Source organism: Mustelus asterias, chromosome 12 (genome assembly GCF_964213995.1).
Source record: "Mustelus asterias chromosome 12, sMusAst1.hap1.1, whole genome shotgun sequence".
In the NCBI taxonomy this organism is placed as follows: Eukaryota; Metazoa; Chordata; class Chondrichthyes; order Carcharhiniformes; family Triakidae; genus Mustelus; species Mustelus asterias.
Genome location: NC_135812.1, coordinates 109,565,465 through 109,581,298, shown reverse-complemented (window position 1 = coordinate 109,581,298; position 15,834 = coordinate 109,565,465). Strand labels below are relative to the sequence as shown.

Here is a 15,834-nt window from a genome sequence, read left to right as displayed (position 1 = left end):
CAGCATGACTCAGCGCGGGGATATCACAACGTGACTCTCCCTCTCGGCCTCCCCCTTCTCTCTCTCGGTCTCCCCCTCTCTCCCTCACTCTCCCCCTCTCTCCCTCGGTCTCTCTCTCTCTCTCGGTCTCCCTCTCTCTCTCTCAGTCTCCCCCTCTCTCTCTCTCAGTCCCCCCCTCACTCTCTCTGATGTCCCCCTCTCTCTCGGTCTGCCCCTCTCTCCCTCTCTCGGTCTCCCCCTCTCTCCTTCACTCTCCCCCTCGGTCTCTCTCTCTCTCTCTTGGTCTCCCTCTCTCTCTCTCTCTCGGTCTCACCCTCTCTCTCTCGGTCTCCCTCCTCTCTCTCTCGGTCTCCCCCTCTCTCTCTCTGGTCTCCCCCTTCTCTCTCTCTCTCTCTCTGGTCTCCCCCCCTCTCTCTCTCTCTTGGTCTCCCCCTCTCTCGGTCTCCCCCTCTCTCCCCCTCTCTCTCTCGCTCTCCCCATCTCTCTCTTGCTCTCTCCCTCTCTCTCGGTCTCCCCCTCTCTCTCTCTCGTGCTCTCTCCCTCTCTCTTGGTCTCCCCCTCTCTCGCTCTCGCTCTCCCCCCCTCTCTCTCACTCTCCCCGTCTCTCTCTTGCTCTCTCCCTCTCTCTTGGTCTCTCCTCCTCTCTCTCTCTCTCGGTCTTTCCCTCTCTCTCTCCCCCTCTCTCTCGGTCTCTCCCTCTCTGTCTCTCTCTCTCTATCGGTCTCTCCCTCTCTCTCTCTCGGTCTCTCCCTCTCTGTCTCTCTCTCTCTCTCGGTCTCTCCCTCTCTCTCTCTCTCTGTCTCTCTCTCTCTCTGTCTCTCTCTCGGTCTCTCCCTCTCTCTCTCTCTCGGTCTCTCCCTCTCTCCGTCTCTCTCTCTCTCTCTCTCGGTCTCTCCCTCTCCCTCTCTGTCTCTCTCTCTCTCTCTCTCTCGGTCTCTCCCTCTCCCTCTCTGTCTCCCTCTCTCTCGGTCTCTCCCTCTCTGTCTCTGTCTCTCTCGGTCTGTCCCTCTCTCTCTCGGTCTCTCCCTCTCTGTCTCTGTCTCTCTCTCTCTCTCTGTCTCTGTATCAGTCTCTCTCTCTCGGTCTGTCCCTCTCTCTCTCGGTCTCTCCCTCTCTGTCTCTGTCTCTCTCTCTCTCGCTGTCTCTGTATCAGTCTCTCTCGGTCTCTCCCTCTCTGTCTCTCTCTCTCTCGCTGTCTCTGTATCAGTCTCTCTCGGTCTGTCCCTCTCTCTCTCTCGGTCTGTCCCTCTCTGTCTCTGTCTCCCTCTCTCTCTCTCTCTCTGTCTCTGTATCAGTCTCTCTCTCTCGGTCTGTCCCTCTCTGTCTCTGTCTTTCTCTCGCTGTCTCTGTGTCAGTCTCTCTCGGTCTCTCCCTCTCTGATTGGCCTGTTACCTGCTGTTACTGTGTCTTTCTCTTTTGCCGCGATTTCTTCCAGATTCACCTTTCTGTGAATTTCAAACCTGCGGGAAAATCCCTCCTTTGGTTTCCAGAGTGACTGCAGAATAAGAGGCTTCTCACTCTCACTGATAATCCGGAAACACTCTGTCCTCCATTGGTGCTCCTCGTCTGATCGTCCAATCACATCACAGAGAACATAGTCACTGCTCGAGTTCTTGTCCAGTGAATATCTGAATAAAATGATACGCAGTTTCAAAAAAGCCCAAGGACACTGAATACTTGCTAATATCCTTGTGTTTTTTAACTGTTGGGGTATGTGAGTGATAATTTAAACACGGGACAGAGTGACTGTGAGACTCTAAGCTGTGGACTTGATGTGGTAAGGAGCCTCGAAATGCTTGAGGCAGAAGTTTACATTAGGTAAGTTAGTAAGGATGTTTATAAAACAGGATTAGATTTGAATGGGTTGCGGTTCAAAGGAGGAGATATGCAGAGTGTAAAAAAAGGTGTCAGAGGTAAAGTATAGATACAGAGCGTGTACTTTTCTTTTAAGTATAAAAGCTAGAGTAAATAAAGTTATTCAATTCAGGGAGAGAGAATTTCTCAATAAACTGGGTGAGACAATGGAGAGATCAAAGGGAAATAATGCATTTAAGGAGTTACTGAAACCAATGGGGGGTAAATATGGAAACATAGAAAATAGAAGCAGGAGGAGGCCATTCGGCCCTTCGAGCCTGCTCCACCATTCATCTCGATCATGGCTGATCATCAAATTCAATATCCTGATCCACCTTTCCCTCCCCCCCAATATCCCTTGATCTCTTTAGCTCCAAGAGCGATATCTAATTCCTTCTTGAAATCTCACAACGTTTTGGCCTCAACTACTTTCTGTGGCAGTGAATTCCACACATTCACCACCCTCTGGGTGAAGAAATTTCTCCTCACCTCAGTTCTAAAAGGTTTACCCCTTATCCTCAAACTATGACCCCTAGTTCTGGACTCCCCCACCATTGGGAACATTCTTTCTGAATCTATCCTGTCTAACCCTGTTAGAATTTTAAACATTTCTATGAGATCCCCTCTCACTCTTCTAAACTCCAGTGAATATAATCCTAACCGACTTAGTCTCTCCTCATATGACAGACCTGCGATCCCCAGGAATCCGCCTGGTAAACCTTCGCTGCACTTCCTCAATAGCAAGGACATCCTTCCTCAGATAAGGACACTAAAACTGAACACAATACTGTTTTAGATCACAGCAGAAATCACTGGCCAACTCCCAGCAAGCAATGCGAACGAAGCCAGATCCAAAAGACCAACAGCTGTTAACCCCAGAGGACACCTCAAGAGAAATTAAAGGCCCTGTGTGGTAACAATTACTGGAATTGTATAGATTTTAAAATCTATAAGGAGTTGCTGAAAAGATAATGGGAAGGTTAATTCTGAAGGTAGTTAAATTCAGAAATTTTGGAACTGTTTAAAAGTATTGCTATAAAAGCAAAATACAGCAGATTCCAGAATCTGAACAAAAACAGAAGATGCTGGAAAATCTCAGCAGGTCTGTGGAGAGAGAATAGATGTGGAGATGCCGGCGTTGGACTGGGGTAAGCACAAGAGAATAGAGCCAATGTTTCCAGTCTGATGAAGAGTCACCCAGACTTGAAACATTAGCTCTGTTCTGTCTCTAGCATATTTTGTCTTTATTAAAGTATTGTTACTGTGTGAAGCCATTGTTGCATTGAAGTGTAATTCTATTTTATTCCTATTTCTTAATAAACATTTACGTTTCTATAAACTACCATAAGTAATTGGGGACATCATTTCTGGATTTAAACCCTTTCCCCGTACTACACAAATTACAACAACAAACGGCAGTTGCAGCAGTTGTTCCACGTTTCCCTTCTGGGATTTAAACAGGTTGGTATTTACCATCAGCCGTGACTTAACACAGTCCAGCAGAACAGCTCACATTATCCCTCTACACTGTCCCCATCAAACACTCCCAGGACAGGTACAGCACAGGGTTAGATACAGAGTAAAGCTCCCTCTACACTGTCCCATCAAACACTGTAAGAAGTTTAACAACACCAGGTTAAAGTCCAACAGGTTTATTTGGTAGCAAAAGACACACAAGCTTTCGAAGCTCTAAGCCCCTTCTTCAGGTGAGTGGGAATTCTGTTCATCAAACACTCCCAGGACAGGTACAGCGCAGGGTTAGATACAGAGTAAAGCTCCCTCTACACTGTCCCATCAAACACTCCCAGGACAGGTACAGCGCAGGGTTAGATACAGAGTAAAGCTCCCTCTACACTGTCCCCATCAAACCCTCCCAGGACAGGTCCAGCACGGGGTTAGACACAGAGTAAAGCTCCCTCTACACTGTCCCCATCAAACACTCCCAGGACAGGTCCAGCACGGGGTTAGACACAGAGTAAAGCTCCCTCTACACTGTCCCCATCAAACACTCCCAGGACAGGTCCAGCACAGGGTTAGATACAGAGTAAAGCTCCCTCTACACTGTCCCCATCAAACCCTCCCAGGACAGGTCCAGCACAGGGTTAGATACAGAGTAAAGCTCCCTCTGCACTGTCCCCCATCAAACACTCCCAGGACAGGTACAGCACAGGGTTAGATACAGAGTAAAGCTCCCTCCACACTGTCCCCCATCAAACACTCCCAGGACAGGTACAGCACGGGGTTAGATACAGAGTAAAGCTCCCTCTACACTGTCCCCCATCAAACACTCCCAGGACAGGTACAGCACGAGGTTAGATACAGAGTAAAGCTCCCTCTACACTGTCCCCATCAAACATTCCCAGGACAGGTCCAGCACAGGGTTAGATACAGAGTAAAGCTCCCTCTATAGTTCTGTCAATTTGCCTCTACTGAACCCATTATTATATCAGTATGCCAAATTTGATTGAAATTTTTGCAGAGGTGACTAGCTGTGTAGATGAGGGCAGTTGATTTGGTCGACATGGACTTCAGTCAGGCTTTTGACAAGGTTCCGCATGGGAACCCGATCAAGAAGTTAGCAGTTCATGGGATCCAAGGCAACTTGGTAAATTGGATCCGGAATTGGCTCAGTGGCAGGAGGCAGAGAGTGATGGTCGAAAGTTGTGTCCAGTGGTGTACCAAAGGGATCAGTGCTGGGTCCCTTGTTGTTTGTAGTGTACATTAATGATCTGGATGTGATTGTGGGAGGTTTGATCAGTAAGTTGATTTATTATTGTCACATGTATTAACATACAGTGAAAAATATTGTTTCTTGCACACTAAAGGCACGGTAGCACAGTGGTTAGCACTGCTGCTTCACAGCTCCAGGGACCTGGGTTCAATTCCCGGCTTGGGTCACTGTCTGTGTGGAGTTTGCACATTCTCCTCGTGTCTGCGTGGGTTTCCTCCGGGTGCTCCGGTTTCCTCCCACAGTCCAAAGATGTGCGGGTTAGGTTGATTGGCCATGCTGAAATTGTCCTTAGTGTCCTGAGATGTGTAGGTTAGAGGGATTAGTGGGTAAATATGTAGGGATATGGGGGTAGGGCCTGGGTGGGATTGTGGTCGGTGCAGACTCGATGGGCTGAATGGCCTCTTTCTGTACTGTAGGGATTCTATTCTATTCTATTCTAAACAGACAAAGCATACCATTCATGGAGAAGGAAATGAGAGAGTGCAGAATGTAGTGTGACAGTCATAGCTAGGGTGTAGAGAAAGATCAACTTAATGCGAGGTAGGTCCCTTCAAAAGTCTGACAGCAGCAGGGAAGAAGCTGTTCTTGAGTCGGTTGGTACGTGACCTCAGACTTTTGTATCTTTTTCCCGCAGATGACACAAAAATTGGTGGGGTGGTAAATAGCAAGAATGAAAGCCTTAGATTACTGGACAATATAGACGGGCTGGTCACATGGGCAGAACAGCAGCAAATGGAATTTAATCCTGGAAAGTGTGAAGTGATGCATTTTGGGAGGACTAACAAGGCAAGGGAATACACAGTGAACGGCAGGACGCTGGGAAGTTCAGAGAACCTGAGGGCCCTTGGGGTGCATGTACATGGGGTCAATAACTATGGAGCATAGATTTAAGATCAGGGGCAGGAGGGTTAGAAGGGATTTCATCCAGCGGGTGGTGGGAATCTGGAACTCACTGCCTGAAAGGGTGGTAGATGCGGGAACCCTCACAACATTTAAGAAACATTTAGATGAGCACTCGAAATGCCAAAGCATAGAAAGATACAGACAAAGAACTGGGAATTGGGATTAGAATAGATGCTTGATGGCCGGCACAGACACGTTGGGCCGAAGGGCCTCTTTCTGTGCTGTAAAATTCTATGGCTTTATGTGACCTCTCAGTAAGAGCGTTTTCCAGTTTACTGCCTGGAACTCTTCAATCCTGGGCAATATTCCGGGAATCTGAGATTTCCCAAGCTCACTCCATCTAGGATCCCATCAGAGGAAACTTTAATGTTCTCCGTCTTCAGTTATTCTAAATCTCTAAGTTTTGTATTTTTGCGGCTGTTTTCCTCCAATGGGATTGTTTTCAGATCTCCAAAACCTTTGGGTCTGAGACCCAGTGAGAGTAAAATGCAACATGAGCCGTGAGGGCCTTGGGACACTGCTGGTCTTTACATGGACTGAAATGAAGAATGAAGTTGTCATCGGCACAGTGTTGGCTCCTGGGTTGGCAGGGTGCTGGGTGAGGCGCAGTCCAGGTTGGCAGGGTGCTGGGTGAGACACAGTCTGGGTTGGCAGGGTGCTGGGTGAGGCGCAGTCTGGGTTGGCAGGGTGCTGGGTGAGGCGCAGTCTGGGTTGGCAGGGTGCTGGGTGAGGCGCAGTCCAGGTTGGCAGGGTGCTGGGTGAGGCACAGTCTGGGTTGGCAGGGTGCTGGGTGAGGCGCAGTCCAGGTTGGCAGGGTGCTGGGTGAGGCGCAGTCTGTGTTGGCAGGGTGCTGGGTGAGGCGCAGTCTGGGTTGGCAGGGTGCTGGGTGAGGCGCAGTCTGGGTTGGCAGGGTGCTGGGTGAGGCGCAGTCTGGGTTGGCAGGGTGCTGGGTGAGGCGCAGTCCAGGTTGGCAGGGTGCTGGGTGAGGCGCAGTCTGTGTTGGCAGGGTGCTGGGTGAGGCGCAGTCTGGGTTGGCAGGGTGCTGGGTGAGACACAGTCTGGGTTGGCAGGGTGCTGGGTGAGGCACAGTCTGGGTTGGCAGGGTGCTGGGTGAGACGTGTTCTGTGTTGGCAGGGTGCTGGGTGAGACGTGTTCTGGGTTGGCAGGGTGCTGGGTGAGACACAGTCTGGGTTGGCAGGGTGCTGGGTGAGGCGCAGTCTGGGTTGGCAGGGTGCTGGGTGAGGCGCAGTCCAGGTTGGCAGGGTGCTGGGTGATGCGCAGTCTGGGTTGGCAGGGTGCTGGGTGAGGTGCAGTCTGGGTTGGCAGGGTGCTGGGTGAGGCGCAGTCTGGGTTGGCAGGGTGCTGGGTGAGGCGCAGTCTGGGTTGGCAGGGTGCTGGGTGAGGCGCAGTCTGGGTTGGCAGGGTGCTGGGTGAGGCGCAGTCTGGGTTGGCAGGGTGCTGGGTGAGGCGCAGTCCAGGTTGGCAGGGTGCTGGGTGAGGCGCAGTCCAGGTTGGCAGGGTGCTGGGTGAGGCGCAGTCTGGGTTGGCAGGGTGCTGGGTGAGGTGCAGTCTGGGTTGGCAGGGAGCTGGATGAGGCGCAGTCTGGGTTGGCAGGGTGCTGGGTGAGACGTGTTCTGTGTTGGCAGGGTGCTGGGTGAGACGTGTTCTGTGTTGGCAGGGTGCTGGGTGAGACACAGTCTGGGTTGGCAGGGTGCTGGATGAGGCACAGTCTGGGTTCGCAGGGTGCTGGGTGAGGCACAGTCTGGGTTGGCAGGGTGCTGGGTGAGGCACAGTCTGGGTTGGCAGGGTGCTGGGTGAGACACAGTCTGGGTTGGCAGGGTGCTGGATGAGGCACAGTCTGGGTTGGCAGGGTGCTGGGTGAGGCGCAGTCTGGGTTGGCAGGGTGCTGGGTGAGGCGCAGTCTGGGTTCGCAGGGTGCTGGGTGAGGCACAGTCTGGGTTGGCAGGGTGCTGGGTGAGGCACAGTCTGGGTTGGCAGGGTGCTGGGTGAGGCACAGTCCAGGTTGGCAGGGTGCTGGGTGAGGCGCAGTCTGTGTTGGCAGGGTGCTGGGTGGGGCACAGTCTGGGTTGGCAGGGTGCTGGGTGAGGCACAGTCCCGGTTGGCAGGGTGCTGGGTGAGGCACAGTCTGGGTTGGCAGGGTGCTGGGTGAGGCACAGTCCAGGTTGGCAGGGTGCTGGGTGAGGCGCAGTCTGTGTTGGCAGGGTGCTGGGTGGGGCACAGTCTGGGTTGGCAGGGTGCTGGGTGAGGCACAGTCCCGGTTGGCAGGGTGCTGGGTGAGGCGCAGTCCCGGTTGGCAGGGTGCTGGGTGAGGCACAGTCCCGGTTGGCAGGGTGCTGGGTGAGGCACAGTCCCGGTTGGCAGGGTGCTGGGTGGGGCACAGTCCAGGTTGGCAGGGTGCTGGGTGGGGCACAGTCCAGGTTGGCAGGGTGCTGGGTGAGGCACAGTCCAGGTTGGCAGTATCTGCTAATCTCTGTGGGGAGTGAAACAGAGTTAACGTTTCAGGTCCATGACTTCCTCAGAACTGAGTGGGGGATTGGAAGAGAAGGTCAGTGATAGAGTGTAAAACAGGAGAGATTAAATGACAGAGGTGGTGGGGCAGAACCAAAGGGAGTGGGAAAGTGCCTAGAGGAACAGTCCTATCCAAAAGCAAAAACAAGAAAAACAAGATTAAGTCTGACACCAGCAGTGAAATGGGGTAGAGCAGGCTGAATTGATTCAACACAATGTTGAGTGCAGGTGGCTGTAAAGTGCTGATGTGAAGAGGGGGAGCTGTTTTTCAAGTTGCTGTTAGCACCCGGCACCAGAGGACAGAAATATTCATGTCAGAGCGGAGTGGAGGATTAAAATGATCGGCCACCAGAAGCTTGCTTCCAATTGGTCTCAGGGATTGTCTGCTGTTATTTCCCACTTGGGGGCCCCAACTAGAACACACTGGATATTCGGCATTGGCAGGAATCACCTTTTTGTCGGGCTGAAATTAATCTTGGCTGTCTCATAAAACATTCAACAGTCAATCCATCAATAACTCCCCCGATTCCAGACTTTCTGATAAGAAGTTAAAGCAAGGCTCTGTTTGTCCTCTGCTGGATGGCAGACGTCTCATGTACACTGACTTGAACAGCAGGGGAATTATCCCTTGATGTCTTGGAGCCAAGGTCTATCCCCCAACCATCGTTCCATTAAAAAAGACACACATTACCTGGCTATTACCCTATTGCTATCTGTGGGAGTTTGCTGTGTACAAACTGACTACCACATTTTCGACATTGTAACAGTGACTACACTGCAAACGCACCCCATGGCTGTGTGAGCTATGGTCCAACAGGTTTATTTGGAATCACGAGCTTTCGGAGCGCTGCTCCTTCATCACCTTGCAAGACTTTTCAAGTGAATGGAGGAGGGATTAATTAGTGTGGGAAAGATGTTGCTGATTGGTTGACTATTACATTGCTCTCCTGCCCAAGGTGATTTCCTGGCATGTCTTGTGTTCCAATCCTAAGACGAGCATTGAAAGGAACAGCAAGTACCAACCTCTCCAGCGCCTCCTTCACCAGCTCCTGTGCACTGGAGCATGGCGTTGCCAGCACACTCTTGTAGTTGGCACCTGCACAGATCTCATCACCAAAGATCTTAAGCACCCCGGGGGCTGTGACCTGGGTGGAGAGCTCAGTGGGGTCATCCGTGGCTGTGACACCTCCCTCCTCACTGCCGGACTTCTCATCCTTGAAGCTACGGCCCCTGAACACTGTGGCCAGGCCTCTGTTGTGTCGCTTGATCTTGTTCCGAGCCGGCTGCCTCACGCCAAAGCTTTCGCTCGATTTAAATGTGGTATCTGATGAACTGGACCTAGGAATAAAGAGAAAAAACCTGTCATTGCAGCCATTCCTCTATGTTCTGAGAACCAGCCAAACAGCACAGTGGCATCTCAGAACCACGGCCCAGTTAGCCACCCTCACCTAGGGCACTGACTGAAATACCACATTGTTCTCTTCCCTACACCAATCAGTGCAGCTTTCCTGCTTTGCCCCTCTCTCCGGAGGTTCCTGAGGGGAAGTGTGTGTGTGTGCGAGTGCCAGAGATGTTTCACCATTGCAGCTTTTAATTGGTTATCATCCATTCGATTAATATACAAGACATGGCCACTCCCTGTTTATTTCTATCCTCAATCTCTCTCGGTCTTGCTGCAGCTCTCACTCACCATTCGCACTGTTGTGTTGTGTAAACATCATTTCACACTCACAGTTGCTGGAATGTTGTAGGATTTCCAGATCTGATTTCACTGACTCTATTTCAGAAATACTGCAGCAGGGCTGCCAGTGTCAGTCCAGAAACACCTCTCCTCTGGAGAACATAAGGACAAGTCTGGGTGTCCTCTCATTTAAAACCTTAGAAACAGACAAGCCCCTGGAAAAGTCTGGAACAAACCCAGTCAAAATCCCACCTCTTACACCCAGGCTGCCTTTATACAGAAGCTCCAACAACCCTTTCTCAGTGCTGAAGGTGAGGGTGTGCCTTGTGTTGTCACTCTCTGCCTTCTGACACCTTGCAATCTTAAACCTAGTGTGTGATCATCACTGTCATAGCTCACAGAGCTTATCCTCAGCGCACACACACACACTCACACACACACACGCACGCACGCACGCACACACACACGCACGCACACACACACACACACCCACACACACTCACACACACACACACGCACGCACGCACGCACACACACACACGCACACACACACGCACACACACGCACACACACGCACATGCAAACACACATACACACACACTATCTCACACACGCATAATCTCACACATGTACATGCAAACTCACATACACGCACATACACACACGCACACAATATCTCACACACGCACATGCAAACACACACACACACACGCGCACACAATATCTCACACATGCATAATCTCACACATGTACACGCAAACACACACACACACACACACACTCATACAATATCTCACACACGCACACAAACTCTCACTCACACACTCTTAGGCACACACACACAGACACACACACACACTCTCATACATACACACACACACTCTCTCACTCACACACAAATCTATATGCCCATAAACACACAATTGGCATTTACAAATACGTGTGAGAGAGAGAGATGCTATTTACCCACTGAGGCATTGATGTGCAATCCAAGTTGTTCTTTCAGTTCCAGCCAGCATGACTGGTAATGCAGAGTTGAACAGACTGATGTTCTCTACCACCTCTGAGAACACTCAGTGTCTGACAGAGGAAAGCCAATCTGGATAGAATTCTGTGCTCAACCTGACCCACTATCCAGTGCTATCTGACTCCCACCTCATATCTTACTGAAGAAGTCAGTGATCGGGTGTTAAATCAGCCACCCTCCCTTCTGTTTATATAAAAAATAGCTAATGTTCATATTCTTAACACGTTGTAAACGACAGGGTATCTAATCTGAAACTCCACACTCACACTACATTACATCATTCCAGTTCCTTCTGTCATTATCTGGACCTTAGTATCTGTTCTAATCTTTGTCATTATCCATTTACTAACCCATTAAGCATTAGTCACTCAAACATTGTTCCAATATAGAAATACAGTTTTGAGAGAGAGAGAGAGAGAGAAAGAGGGAGAGGGAGAGAGAGAATGGGACTGTCTGTGTGGAGTTTGCACGTTCTCCCCGTGTCTGCATGGGTTTCCTCCGGGTGCTCTGGTTTCCTCCCACAGTCCAAAGATGTGTGGTTAGGTTGGTTGGCCATGATAAATTGATCTTACTGTCAGGGGGATTAGCAGGGTAAATATGAGGGTTATGGGAATAGGACCTGGGTGGGATTGTGGTCGGTGCAGATCGATGGGCCGAATGGCCTCCTTCTGCATTGAAGGGATTCTATGATTCTATGAGAGAGAGAGAGAAAGTGGGAGAAGTTCAGCGTGAGACAGAGACAGAAGCGCGAAGAGACAGATAAATGGCTCAATTTGAATCCAGATTCCATGGTGGAAAATAGGTCCAACGCCAGCATCTCCACATCAGGAAAATAGGTGGCCAGACATTCAAAATATTGCCTGAGATTTACCTGCTGTAATCCAGCTGCTTTCTCTCAGATTCTCTCAAAACTTGTTGCTCTGAGTAGGTGAGAAGGATACCCGTCAGGAGGGAGTAGGGTCTCTCAATAAGTAGACCGGGCCCTGATGGGATCTTGGGGAGCTTACTGCCATTTTAACTGGAGGTTTATGTGACATAAACTATCAGAGCTCCCTTGCCTGATCAACCGAGCAGCAGCAGCAGGGGGAGGAGTTGGGACCAGAACAGGTTCAGGACAGAAAGTGCTTTATTTCTCCATTCCTAGGAGAAACCAGACTGCTCCCCAGCCCAGGTTACCCTCCCCCCCCACCTTCCTCTCTCCTTCCTCATCTCACCATCACAATCACCCCTGTCTGCCCAGGCCTCTCTCCCATCCCACCCCCCTCCCCACCCCCGAGCCCAGAATTTCCTCTGCTTTCCTGTCTCCCCATCTCTTTCATTCACCCTCTCATTTCTCTCACCCAGCCCCTTCCCCCCAACTGTGAGGTCCTTCTGAAACCTCTCTCAACCACATAACCACCCCCTCCAACCCAATCTTTCCATCCCCTCCTTCCCTCACTCAGTCACTCTCCTGATCCCATCCCTCCACCACCACCACAAGACAGAAAGATAGAGAGAGAAAGTTATAGAGACAGACAGAACACTAGAGACACAGAAAGATAGAGAGAGTTGGAGAGAGTGAGAGAGAGAGAGGCAGAAAGACATATATAGAGAGAGAAAGATAAAGAGAGAGTAAGATAGAGAGACAGAGAGAAAGTTGGGGAGACAGAGAAAGTTGGGGAGACAGAGAGAAAGTTAAAGAGACAGAGAGAAAGTTAAAGAGAGAGAGAAAGTTAAAGAGACAGAGAGAAAGATAGAGACAAGGAGAGATGGAGGAAGATGACAGAAAATAATTGAAATGACAGAGGGCAATGAAAAAAATGAGAGAACATGTGAAACTTCAAATGGGAAATAAGAGCAAATAGGAGACACGGTGACACAGTGGTTAGCACTGCTGCCTCACAGCACCAGGGACCCAGGTTCAATTCCCGGCTTGGGTCACTATATAGAGTGCACATTCTCCCCGTGTCTGTGTGGGTTTTCTCCAGGTGCCCCGGTTTCCTTCCACAGTCGGAAAGGCGTGCTGGTTAGGTGCACTGGCCGTGCTAAATTCTCCTTCACTGTACCCGAACCGGTGCCGGAGTGTGGCGACTAGGGGATTTTCACAGTAACTTCATCACAGTGTTAATGTAAGTCTACTTGTGACACGAATGAATAAACTTTCAAACAGAAGGAAGTACACAAGAAATAAAAATCAATACCATTTCAAGATACAACCTTTTCATTGTTTAGCCACAGTCCCTGTGTAAATGGCATTCCTGTCTTCATTCTGGTCTTTTCACTAACCAACTAGATCTAGTCTGACTGTTAATAATTAGTGATTACTGAGTGACAAGTACAAGTAAAGGAGTTCGATTCTTACCAAGACGCCAGGTGTACTTTGGTTTTGTGAGTGACCAGTTCAAACATGTCTCTGCTGCCCTGCCGCTTTGCTGCGAGTGAGTGAGTGGGAGAGGCGTGCAGCAGGTGAGTGTTAATGGAGAGGGTGCGAATGGCTGATCATTGTTTATAGCAGCTTCCTGGGCACAGCCCTAATATGCTGTAAAATGTCTCATTTGAGTGACGTAACAGGACAAACCACAACATGAACATTCACCTGAACTTGTTATGCCAGAAGTTAAACATTAGCAAATAACAGGACAGCCAAGCCAGGAGGCATGGCACAGCAGACGGAAGCTTTAACTTTCAGATGTTGCCTCATGTTCCCTTAGGGACTGAGCTCCAAGCACACATTCTGCTTCCTCCCAGTCAGATCCCTGCGCATCTACAAGCCCTATTGTAGCTCAGAGAGTCAATGCACTGCCTGCTGCAAAATTGAGTCACATGGTGCAGGAAAGTCCCAGGTATAACCTTCACTCTCACTTTAAGCTCCACTGAGAAGGGCAAAAGTATGGGATTGGGAGGGAAGGGGGAGGGGGAGGGGAGGGAGAGGGGAGGGGGGGAGTGGGAGGGGGAGGGGGGAGTGGGAGGGGGAGGGGAGGAGGGGGAGGGGTGGGGGAGGAGAGGGGGGAGGGGGAGAGGGAGGGGGGAGGGGGGAGTGGGGGAGGAGGAGGGGAGGGGTGGGGGGAGGGGAGGAGGAGGGGGAGGGGTGGGGGGAGGAGAGGGGGTAGGGGGAGAGGAGAGGGGGTAGGAGGAGAGGGAGGGGGGAGTGGGGAGGGGGAGGGGAGGGGAAGGGGGTAGGGGGAGGGGGGAGTGGGGGAGGGGGGAGGGGAGGGGAGGGGGAGAGGGGGTAGGGGGAGAGGAGAGGGAGGAGGAGAGGGGGGCCACAAGCACCGCCAGGATTTCCAGTCTTTAACACAATTATTAACACTCCCTTTGTCTTGTGTCCATGACATCTTTGTTCAATCTCTCTGGTGCTCCCAGCTATCACTGACCTTCTATATTGCTGCACCAGCTCCACCCTCTCTCTTATACAGTATCAAATCCATCACATTTCTCCCTCTCTCTAACTCCGAAGAAGAGTCATATCAGACTCGAAATGTTTCTCTCTCCACAGATGCTGCCAAACCTGCTGAGGTTTTCCAGTATTCTGTTTTTATTCCCAGTCCTCATCCCTTGTCCAGTGACCAATGCTCCAGGGCAGACGAGTTGCTCGGTGTGCCTCTCATAGTTGAATAACCTGCTTATACTCCTGTCATTTCAGCACCTTCAAGTGGGGAGGAGATTTGTTCTCAGTCAGACTCAGCACCTTCAGACAGCAGAGTAATAACTAATAATCCTGGACTAATTCTCCAGAGACATGAGGTCAAATTCCAGCAAGGCAGCTGTGGAAGTTTATATTCAATTGATTCATAAACTTGGAATGAAAAATGTTTGTCTCATTAGTAATGATAATAACAATTAGCAGACTGTTATAATGCCCCTTCTGGAAGGAAATCTGCCAACCTTACCTCGTCTGGCCTATGTGTCTCCAGACGCGTGGCCTCTGAAATGACTGAGCAAGTCACTCAGTTGTAGTAAACCACCACAGAGAGAAGCGTCGTGGGTTCTTATATCCCCTGACTGCTGTGGTTCAAAGCAGCAGCTTCTCAAGAGCAAATTTGGGATGAGAAATAAATGCTGGCTTTCCTCTGATACTTATATCCCAAGAACAAAAAAAGATATATTGTAGGAAAGAGAAACAATGGATAGAAAGGATGGAAGCATTGTGGTAATGTCACTGGGTGAGCAATCCAGAGACACAGTCTAATGCTTTGGAGACACGGGTTTAAAACCCACTTGAGCTCGTCCCCAACAATCTACGTGTGGCAGATGCATCTATCCATGACATAACCACACAGTCATTGTGGAGATAACTTCCTGCCTCCACACCCAGGATACTGCCCATTGTGCAGTGTGGCACCACCACCGTGCTAATGGGATAGATTCAGAATAGATTGGGCAGCTCAAAATGAGCATCCATGAGGTGCTGTGGGCCATCAACTGTAGAATTATATACATCCACAATCTGTAATCTCTTGGCCTAGCATGTCCTCCACTTTACCATCAAACCTGCTTCAATGAAGAACAGAGGAGAACACGCCAGGAGCAGCAACAGGCATATCTAAAACTGAGATGTCAACCTGGTGAAGCTACAACACAGGACTACTTGCGTGCCAAACAGCATAAGCAGCAAGTAATAGACAGAGCTAAATAATCCCACAACTAACAGGTCAGATCTGCAGTCCTGCCACAACCAGTTGTGGATGGCAGTGGACAATAAAACAACTCACTGGAGGAGGAGACATCACTAATATTCCCATCCTCAATGATGGAAAACTCCAGCACAGCAGTGCAAAAGATAATGCTGAAGCATTTGCAACAATCTTCAGCCAGAAGTAGCAAGTGGATGATCTATCTCAGCTTCTTCCTGAGGTCCCCTGCCTCAGATATTCGTCTTTGGCCATTTCGATTCACTCCATGTGCTATCAAGAAATGACATTAGATAATATAAAGGCTGGGGGCCCTGACAATATTCCGGCAATAGTACTGAAGACTTATCTCCAGAACTTGCCACAACCCTAACCAAGCTGTTCCAGTACAGTTACAACACTGGCATCTACCTGGTAATGTGGAAAATTGCTCAGGTATGTCCTGTCCACAAAATCTACAATAAATCCACCCCAGCTAATAGTCTACCTTCAATCATCA

The 15,834-nt window shown here is 50.1% G+C and overlaps 1 protein-coding gene across 1 annotated transcript in view; it reads right to left on the bottom strand.

Moving 5' to 3' along the window:
• Nucleotides 1-13,144, bottom strand: part of LOC144502069 (ras-associating and dilute domain-containing protein-like) — a 19,172-nt gene extending 6,028 nt beyond the window's left edge. Inside the window, exons 1-3 of the mRNA XM_078226076.1 lie at nt 13,067-13,144; nt 9,041-9,355; nt 1,393-1,628 (exon numbers count right to left, since the gene is read on the bottom strand). Of these exons, the coding sequence (XP_078082202.1) occupies nt 1,393-1,628; nt 9,041-9,355; nt 13,067-13,113 (598 nt within the window). The 5' untranslated portion in view covers nt 13,114-13,144. The remainder of the gene's footprint in view (nt 1-1,392; nt 1,629-9,040; nt 9,356-13,066) is intronic.
• Nucleotides 13,145-15,834: the final 2,690 nt, after the last annotated feature.